Source organism: Musca autumnalis, unplaced genomic scaffold, assembly GCF_047663935.1.
Source record: "Musca autumnalis isolate F117 unplaced genomic scaffold, ASM4766393v1 scaffold_1, whole genome shotgun sequence".
Classification (NCBI taxonomy): Eukaryota; Metazoa; Arthropoda; class Insecta; order Diptera; family Muscidae; genus Musca; species Musca autumnalis.
This window is the reverse complement of record NW_027411644.1, coordinates 279,324,594-279,335,297: the sequence shown is the minus strand read 5'-3', so window position 1 is coordinate 279,335,297 and position 10,704 is coordinate 279,324,594. Positions and strand designations below refer to the sequence as shown.

General features: G+C 40.4%; 1 protein-coding gene across 1 annotated transcript; it reads left to right on the top strand.

Annotated features, from left to right (window-relative positions):
• Positions 1–357: 357 nt before the first annotated feature.
• Positions 358–6,241, top strand: LOC141389579 (aminopeptidase N). Its single transcript, XM_073961289.1, has 5 exons — positions 358–1,480; positions 1,549–1,704; positions 1,780–2,254; positions 2,335–2,573; positions 4,625–6,241. The coding sequence occupies exons 1-5, from the start codon at positions 945–947 to the stop codon at positions 6,084–6,086; spliced, it is 2,868 nt and encodes a 955-aa protein (XP_073817390.1). The 5' UTR covers positions 358–944; the 3' UTR covers positions 6,087–6,241.
• The last annotated feature ends 4,463 nt before the right edge of the window (positions 6,242–10,704 follow it).

Here is a 10,704-nt window from a genome sequence, read left to right as displayed (position 1 = left end):
CTTTCCAGATCTGATTGAGAACTGTGACCATTATTAAGGAAGACTTTCCGAGCTTTAAATCGGTACCAATTGGTATACCAAAAGGGGACAAATACTAGAGATATAGAAGTAGACGCTCAGCTCATTTCAAGTTCCAATTTGAGAGAATGTTAATTCCATGGCGGATATCTCTGCTTCTGTTGGACATATTGCTGTAGCCTTTGGTTACCTGTTTTTAAACATACCCTTATTTTATATTTTTGCAAACTAATTATTTATCCACTCAAACACAGATGTATAACAAATGCAATCGATTGTTTAATTGTTTTGTTTCGCTGATAATATGGAGATGTACCTGCAAATGTTTTTTTTTTGTAAAATTTTTACTCTCGACAAACACATCTCGGAATATGTTCGCCCCGCCATATTGACATTCGTTGATAGTATAAATAAACAAAAAAAAAACTCTTTACTTTCCGAACATCTCAAGAAACATTCAGCAAGCTTTTAGAACTTGCTCATTAAAGATAATAAAAAGCTCTATTGCAAAAAAACAACAAGAAATATTAATGTTGTTCCAGTTAAAATAACCCCGATCGTAATTTATTGGCCCCACACTCGGTTATCTATCTGGCATCTACAGCAAATTAAGATCTGTTAAGGAAATATCAAATGTCATATGATGTCAAATCGGTTGTCCCAGACGTCGTAGGTGATAAAGTAATTCTGCGAACATTATTGATATCGGGTGAAGCTAATAACTGATTAAGTGAATTATAGCCATATCAAAGAGCCAAAAAACAACCAGAGAAATCAATCTGAATTCCTTGATAAGCGGCACCATTGTTTATGGCCAATAACATTTTCTATTATTGGTAAATGGTGCGAAGTGTGCCAAGTTTATAAAATGGCTATCCGACCATAGCTACGATCAATGGCATGTTGTAATTCTGCGGTGAAACAACATGCATAACATCGTCGGAGTTTTATTCGTTGGCCTGACTGCCGTTCTCCTGGCAGCAGGACCTGCTCAAGCTGGTATTCGTAGTATACCACCATTGTTCCGTGAATCAGGTGGTTTGGAAAATCCAAATGTCCGTTTCAATTCGCGTGCCGACGACTTGGATTACCGTTTGCCCAATAACACTGTACCCACCCATTACAATGTGGAATTGACCACCAATGTCCACGATGGTACTAGGAAATTTACTGGTATTGTGAAGATTGATGTGACCATTGTTCAGGCCACCAGGTCGTTGGTAATGCATGCTCGTCAATTGACCATCTTGTCAGCTAAAATTCAAACTGGCACCTCGGCCAGTGAAGATCTTGATGTCAGCTATGAAGAGGAACGTGAATTCTTAACCTTGACCCGTAGGACTGCCGTTGATTTCACTGCCGGTACTCAATGGACTGTTACTTTGGAATACGAAGGTGAATTGCGTCTCGATAATGGTGGTTTCTACTTGTCCACCTTTACCGATGATGATGGCAAGGAGAGGTAAGTTTTAAAACGAAGTTTAAAAATTAAAATTTTATATTCTAATTTGTTTAATTTCTTGTTATCAGATATTTGGCCACCACCCAATTCGAAAGTACCGATGCCCGTCATGCTTTCCCCTGTTACGATGAACCCAACAAGCGTGCCACCTTCACCATTACCATCAACCACAGCCCCACCTATACCGCCATCTCTAACATGCCTGTTGATGAAACTGCCACTACGTAAGTGACTAACACCTTAAAACCCTGAAAACCCCGAACTCTTAACCATTCCTAAATTTTTTCTTCCCCGTTTAGTTCCGGCCGTACTGTCTTTAAACAAACCGTTAACATGCCCACCTATTTGGTAGCCTTCATTGTCTCCGATTTTGAATATACCGAAGGTGTATTGAATGGTTTGCCCCAACGCATCTACTCCCGCCCTGGTACCAAACACGAACAAGAATGGGCTTTGGTTTCGGGTATGCTGATCGTTGAACGCTTGGCTGAATACTACAATGTTAGCTTTATGTTGCCCAAATTGGATCAGGCTGCCATACCTGATTTCGCTGCTGGCGCTATGGAAAATTGGGGTTTGGCCACATACCGTGAGGAATATTTGTTGTACAACAAGGAAACCTCCACCATCAGCACTCAAACCAATGTTGCCAACATTATTGCCCATGAATATTGTCATCAATGGTTCGGTAACTATGTTGCCATTCACTGGTGGACTTATTTGTGGTTGAAGGAAGGTTTCGCCACCCTCTTCTCTTACAAGGCTACCGATGATGTAAGTAGGAAAAAAACTTAGCAGGTTGTGGTGGTTAATAATTTTTGTTTCTCTCCCTCCCTCTCTCTATTATGTTTTAGGCATATCCTGAATGGGGTATTTGGCAACAATTCCACACCGATGACTATCAATCGGCTTTGGTAAATGATGCTGGCAACTCTCCTCGTCCCATGACCCATTACGTGCAAAAACCTTCGGAAATCTCTCGTCTTTATGATACCGTATCTTATGCCAAGGCCGGCTCTGTCTTGAACATGTGGAATCATGCTTTGACCGATAAAGTTTTCCAAAGAGGTCTCCACAACTATTTGGATACCAAGTAAGTTCGCAGCCTTAAGAGAAAAAAATTTAATATACGCTGTGGTCAAGGACAAATGCAGGGGATGGCCCAGAGGGACAAATTCACCAACAAACTGTGGTGAATGAATTATTCACTACGGTGTATAAAGCATCCCCTACGGCGGTTGGATTATCGCTTGTGGTGGATAAATTATCAACTGTGGTGCATAAATTATTCACCATGGTAAAGGATTTATACACACGGTGAATGAATTATCCACCGTGGTGGATGAATTATCCACTGTGGTGGATGAGTTATCCACTGTGGTGGATGAGTTATCCACTGTGGTGGATCAGTTATCCACTGTGGTGGATGAGTTATCCACTGTGGTGGATGAATTATTCACTGTGGTGGATGAGTTTTTCACTGTGGTAGATGAAATATTCACTGTAGTGGATAAATTGTTCACTGTTGTGGATTATTATACACTGTGGTGGATAAATTGCTCATTGTGGTGGATGACTTGTTCACTGTGGTGGATAAATTGTTCACTTTGGTGGATAAATTGTTCACTGTGGTGGATAACTTGTTCACTGTGGTTGATATATTGTTCACTGTGGTGGATGAATTTTACACTGTGGTGACTGAATTACCCACTATAGTGGATAAATTGTTCACAGTGGTGATGAATTATCCACTGAAGTGGGTGAATTGTTCACTGTGGTGGATAAATTATTCACTGTGGAGGGGGAATTGTTTACTGTGGTGGATGAACTATCCACTGTGGTGGATGAATTATCCACTGGGGGGATGTATTATCCACTGTGGTGGATGAGTTATCCACTGTGGTGGATGAATTATTCACTGTGGTGGATGAATTGTTCACTGTGGTGGATGAATTATGCACTGTGGTGGATAAATTGTTCACTGTGGTGGATGAAATATCCACTGTGGTGGATAAATTGTTCACTGTGGTGGACGATTGTTCACTGCGGTGGATAAATTGTTTACTGTGATGAATTATCCACTGTGGTGTATGAGTTATCGACTGTGGTGGATAATTTATCCACTGTGGTGGATAATTTATCCACTGTGGTAAATGAATTAGCCACTGTAGTGGATGAATTATCCACTGTGGTGGATGAATTGTTCACTATGGTGATGAATTATCTACTGTGGTGGATGCATTGTACACTGTGATGGATGAATTATCCACTGTATTGGATAAATTGTGCACTGTGGTGTATGAATTATCCACTGTGGTGGATTAATTGTTCACTGTGGTGGATAAATTGTTCAGAGTGGTGATGATTTACCCACTGTGTTGTACGATTTTTCACTTTGATGGATATATTATCCACTATGGTGTATGAATTATCCACTGTGGTGTATGAATTAGCCACTGTGGTGTATGAATTATCGAGTGTGGCGGATGAATTATTCACTGTGGTGGAAAAATTGTTCACAGTGGTAATGATTTACCCACTGTGGTGTACGATTTTTCACTGTGGTGGATATATTATCCACTGTGGTCTATGAATTATCCACTGTGGTGTATGAATTTGCCACTGTGGTGGATAAACTGACACTGTGGTGATGAATTATCTACTGTGGTGGTTGAATTGTACACTGTGATGGATGAATTATCCACTGTGGTGGATAAATTGTTCACTGTGGTGGATGAAATATCCATTGTGGTGGATAAATTATTCGCTGTGGTGGACGATTGTTCACTGCGGTGGATAAATTGTTTACTGTGGTAGATGAATTATCCACTGTGGTGTACGAGTTATCCACTGTGGTGGAGGAATATTTCGCTGTGGTGGAGGAATTATTCACTGTGTTGGATGAATTTTCCACTGTGGTGAACAAAATATACACTGAGGTGAACAAATTATCGATTGTGGTGGATAAATGATTTACTGTAGTGGGTGAATTATTCTCTGTTGTGAATCAATTATCCACTGTGGTGATCCAAGTAGCAATTGTGGTGGATAAATTACCAACAGTGCTTCTTACTGTCATAGATTCTCCCTAACAACCTCTCTCTCTCTATCTTTTCCTCTCTCCCCCAACTTATCCACTTATAGCCAATATAGCGACGCTGTTGAAGATAAACTTTTCCTTGCCATTCAAAATGCTGCCAAGGAGGAAAACTATGCCATTCCCGCTGAAATTGCTACCATGATGGGCTCATGGACCCGCCAAGGTGGTTATCCATTGTTGACTGTTACCCGTAACTACGAAGATGGTTCCTTCAACGTTACCCAAAAGGCTTTCTTCAACGATGAAACAACTGTTTCCGAAAAATCCTGGTACATTCCCTTCAACTATGTCTCGCAAAACAATCCTGATTTCCGTGATACTGAAGCCACCAACTATTTGCTCAATGTTCCCATTGCTGAAGTTAAAGCCAATTTGGGCAAGGATGATTGGTTGATTTTGAACAAACAATCCACCGGTTATTATCGCATCAATTACGATGAACAAAACTGGAAGTTGATTATCAATGGTCTCATCAACAGTCCCTACAAAATCCATCCACGCAATCGTGCCCAGCTGATGCATGATGCCTACCGTTTCAGTGCCTCCAATCGTTTGGATCACTCCATTCTCTTGGAAATGTTCACCTATTTGCCCAAAGAAGATCAATATGCTCCCTGGTCGACCGTTAATGGTATCATCAATGTCTACAACCGCTATTTGAGTGGTGATGAGCGTTATGGCGATTTCCAAACCTTTGTTGCTGAAATTGTCACTCCCATTTATGAAAAATTGGGCATCAATGATGTTCCCGGCGAACAGCACTACCAGAAATTTACCCGTAACGTTGTCATCAACATGGCCTGTTTGGCTGGTATTCAAAGCTGTTTGACTGAGACCAACAACAAGTTGAAGGATTTGGTACAATACGATACTCCCATCGAACCCAATGTACAAACCCAAATCTACTGCAATGGTCTTAAGCAATCCGGCGATGATGTTTTCAACTTTGTTTTCACTAAACTCATGGACTCCACCGATCAAGCTTTGCGTCGCATTCTTATCTCTTCTTTGGGTTGTGCTCAAAACGAAATCCAATTGAAAAAATACTTGGAAAGTTCCATTGACCAATCGAACAAATTGCGCGTTCAAGAACGTACCACCATTCTCAGCCCTGTCTATAGTCGTGGATCTGTTGGTCTTATGGCCACCATTGATTTCCTTGAACAACACTGGGATGAATATGGTAACTTGAACAGTGGTTTCGGTGGTAGCAATCCTTTGGATGATGCTTTGCGCGGCATGTCTTCCTATGTTGTCAACACTGAACAAGAAACCAGACTTTTGGCTTTGGTTGACAAGGTCAAGGGTACTGCCCATGCCACCGCCACCTTGGAATCCAGTGTCAAGGCCAACATTGCATCCAACTTCAACTGGTTGAAGAGCAATCGTGATCCTTTGATGAACTGGTTCCACTCATACAACACCAAGAGCGGCAGTGCTGCCATCAGCGGTTCCAGCATGGCCATCGGTACCCTTTTGTTGTTGGTCATTTCTCGCCTATTTTAGATAATTTAGACAATAATAGTTTAGTGTAATAGGACATGAATGTGCATGTACAATTAAGATCTAGTATATGTATAATTAATTTTGGTTTTGTTATTTATACAATAACGAATAGTCAAGTTTTTTAATAATAAAAAAATTAATAATATTAAACAAAATATTTTCTAATTTTATTTTTCTTCTATTTTTAATTGGATCAAGTTTCAGGAACTGTTGGCAAATAGACCAACGACGACCATAAATGATTATAGCGATATTTTTTAACTTTATCGCCTTTGATAAGATGGCAATAAATAATTGTTATTTACCGTCATTGGGTCAAGTTTGTATAATCGATAGAGCGAGAGATTACCCAACACCGTTGTTTCTTATCTCAAGAACTTCGATCATAATCATAAATAATGTCTTCTTATGCCATAAAACAAAACTTTTTGAAAAAGTTTTCAATAGACCAACCAACCATTTGATATTTAACACCACGCTGAAGGTCGTTCAATATTACTTATAACGACTATTACATATAGAGGATTGTACCGGAACGTTTGTTCTTGCAGCCAAATTCAGGATAAACGACCACTCAACTTCTAGCTCAAATTTCCAGATCTCCACACTCATGTGATCTTTAAATAGAAATGTTGTTGGTATCTTGTAGTGAATATATATCGACGGGGCAATTCCATAAACATCAAATGACCCTTTCTATGACGGCGTTAGAAGTCAGGGGTCAATCTCTACAAGCATGCAACCACCCTATGAGAATAGGAAAGTGAATAAATAATTCAAGAAGGTTTTTAAAACGGAAGGGTTGTCTATGCTCTGTTCCAGAAACTATAGGAAAATTAAATGTTCACATACGGGATTTGGACTTCTTACTTACTTACTTACTTAGCTGGCCCATTACAGAACATTTGTTCCATAGACCGAACTAAGAAAAGATCTCCAATTCTCTCTGTTTAGTGCTTCGCTTTCTGGAATACCGCTCCTTGTCATCTCTTCATCCTTTTGCTTGAGGTATACGAAGTTTTTTACTACCTCAAAATTATAGGAACCAACTTCAACAGTTGGTCCGATCTCAATGGACGCATTGCGCGTCGACACCATCAACTTGGTCTTCTCGCCGTTTACCGCCAGACCCACTTTAGCAGATTCTCCTTCGGCCTTCATTAAGGTATCGGTTACTTATTTTAATGTCTATATTATCAGCATAAGCAAGTAACATGTGGCTATTGGTGTAGATTGTGCCACTTCTTTTGACGTTTGCCTCTCGTATAACCTTTTCTAGCAGGATGTTGAAAAGATCACACGAAAGGCTGACTCCTGGCCTGAAACCTCTTTTGGTACAAAACTCTTCGGAGAGATTCTTTCCTATTTTATCTGAAGATCTTTTGTCAGTTAGAGTCATTTTACAAAGCCGAATGAGACATGGTTTGGAATACTTTTGAACATAGCGGGCTGTCGAAGGCTGCTTTATAATCGACAAAAAGGTGGTAGGTGTCGATCTCCATCTCTTGGGTCTTCTCCAAGATTTGCCGCAGGGTAAATATCTGGTCGATGGTGGACTTTGCCAGGTCTAAAGCAGCATTGGTATGGTCCATTTATTTCGTTGACTATGGGCTTTAGTCGTTCGCATAATATCCCTGACACTATCTTGTAGGCGATAGGGAGAAGACTTATGCCCCTATAGTTGGAGCATAAAGTCTTATTTCCTTTCTTATGGACGGGACATAGGATGCTCAGGTTCCAATCGTCGTGCTTACTAGGTGATGAATACACATTATCAGCGTGTCGCCTCCGGGTTTGAACGGCTCGGCTGGTAGGACATCACCTCCTGCTGCCTTATTATTCTTCAGCCGGTTTATTGCTGTATTTACCTCAACTTGGCCGGGTGGTATACATTCAATACCATCTTCTGGGATTGGATCTGTGGTATCTTCGTCCACCTCGCTACTATTAGATTCCAACAGTTTGGAAAAATGCTCTTTCCATATCCTTATCACACTATCTGTATCAGTTACCAGATTACCTTGCTGGTCTCTACAGGAGGATGTGCCAGTTCCAAAGCCTTCAGTTTGATGTTTCACTATTTTGTAGAATTTTCGCACTTCATTCTGCCTCCTGTACATCTCGATTTGTTCACACTCCCGCTTTTCCGTCTCTCTCTTTTTCCTGCGGAAAAGACGTTTCTCCTCTCTCCTTTTCTCCGATACCTCTTTCGTGCCCTACGCGTTGCTACTTATTGTAAAGTAGCCCTATATGCCGCATTTTTCTCTTCGGTATCAGCCCGACGCTCCTAGTCATACATTGGATTCCTTGGTGGTGGACTCCGGTATCCAAGTACTGATTTTGCGGCTGTTTGCATGGAATGGGCAATGTTTTGCCATTGTCCTGATATGTTATCGGGTAGAGGAGTGCTTTGTTTAAGCAGTTGGGCCAGTTGAGTGGAAAAAGCTGTGGCAATCTGTTGTGATTGCAGCTTACCGATGTCCAACTTCCGTGTTGTGTCTGTTCGCACTTTGTTTGCTTCGTTTAATCTGGTACGTACCTTTGCTGCAACAAGGTAGTGGTCCGAGTGTATGTTTGCACCTCGGAACGATCGTACATCCAACACGCTTGATGCATGTCTTCCATCTATCACAACGTCATCAATTTGATTTCTTGTTCTTTGATCTGGCGACAGTCAGGTGCTCTTATGAATATCGAGATGCTTAAATCTGGTACTGCTAATTACCATGTTTCTTGCAGCTGCAAAGTCTATCAGCCTCATACCATTGTCAGATGTTTCACTGTGGAGACTGAATTTCCCGACTGTTGGGTCAAAGATATTCTCCTTTCCAATTTTGGCATTAAAATCGCCTAGAAAATCGCCAGGGCAACGGTCATAAGTTTCTTCTAAGCGTTCGTAAAATATATCTTTGGTCTGTTCGTCCTTGTCTTCAGTGAGAGCAGGAGTACAAATAAAGCTGATGTTGAAGAATTTTGCTTTTAGTCGGATTGCGGCGAGTCTTTCATTCACTGGGGTGAAGCTGGAGACCAGATGTTTTAACCTCCGACCAACTACAAATCCGCAACCAAACTCATGCTTTGTGTCATGGCAGCTATAATACAGTGCGTCATCTTTAGGTGTTGTTGTGACGCCTTTCCCGTTCTATCGTATTTCGTGTATGGCAGTAATTTCGGCCTTGTACTTTTCAAATACATCTGCCAATGCGTAAACTGTACCTTCTCTATAAAGAGTGCGAACATTCCAGGTGTAGATTCGCAGATCATGGCCCTAAAAACTTTTGCGGGGTTCGTCAACTTTAGAGGGGTTTGTTTTTCTTTTCTTTCGTTTCTTCACGTTGCAATAAATCTGCATTTACAGAACCAAAGACAAGGGCATGGTGAGAAATTGAAGGGCATTGCACTTGCGCAGAAAGATCCAAATAACTCGGGTTGCTCAATAAACAATAATCAATTAATGATGTAGATAAATGTGCCACGTCAAAGTGAGAAGGCAATGAATTGTGGCTACTGTCAACCCCAATCGTGTGCAAACACCTATCATCCGATCAAATCGAGATACATATATCAAATAAATTGCAGTTGAAACACCAACAACTACTATGTGCCCATATCTAAAAAACAAATTAAAATGTATGTCTTCAAAAACGTTCACGTGTCCTTGGGGTAGGTAAACTACGCCAAAAAGAAACTTCCCATTATTGGAAGAAATTTCGACAAAAATAGACTCACAAACACCATACTCGGAAGACCGAAAAACTACTCTGTAATGTACTCTTTTTAGGAAGCTAGGCGAAAGACCGTGTTTATGCATATAAACCTTCAACTCTTGAGCACTTAAAAACCAGCATTCGTCATTTTATCGCTTAGATATCGCCCAATATGCGTCAAAAAGTGGTCGAAAATTCCCTTAAAAGAATCTATGCTTGCAACAGTTCTCGTGGAGGTAATTTAAATGATGTAGTGTTTCACACATATTATCAACGTTCACACTTTATAATAATATCATGAAAAAAATATTTTATATGTGTGTTTATTTACGTTTACTATTGAAACCACGAAATGGATAACCCTTTACATCAGAATTCGGCACCTCTTTACTCGCGAGCAAGCAGAGAGAGCTTCTCTCTCCATGCACTAATTGAAAAACCATGCACTGACAACAGTGTTTGCTCAAATTGTTGTTGTTGTGTGCCGCATGCTGTTTTACATTCTTTATGACTTTACTTATTCTCTTTAGTCGTTCCTTAAGACTGTCATCATTAGGTATTTTCTTTCTTTGCTTTAGCATTCGATTCTTGTATGCAATCAGCTTTCCTCCACCCATGGAGTCAATTTATGCTTCAATGGAGTGATCGATTTTTTCTCAGAAGATGAAACTTCGATACCAGACTTAATACACTTTACAACAGCGTCAGGCACCATAATTTTCTATTACATACCCAGCAAAATTTTATGGAAGTGGTTCCATGAGATGCCATGATTTCACTGGATCTTTTGCATTGGTTCAAATGAAGTCGTGAAAGATCCGATCTTTTCATCAGCATTTGAACCCATTCAAAGGAAGTCGTGATAGATCCGATCTTTTCATCAGCATTTGAACCCATTCCATCGATCCAAT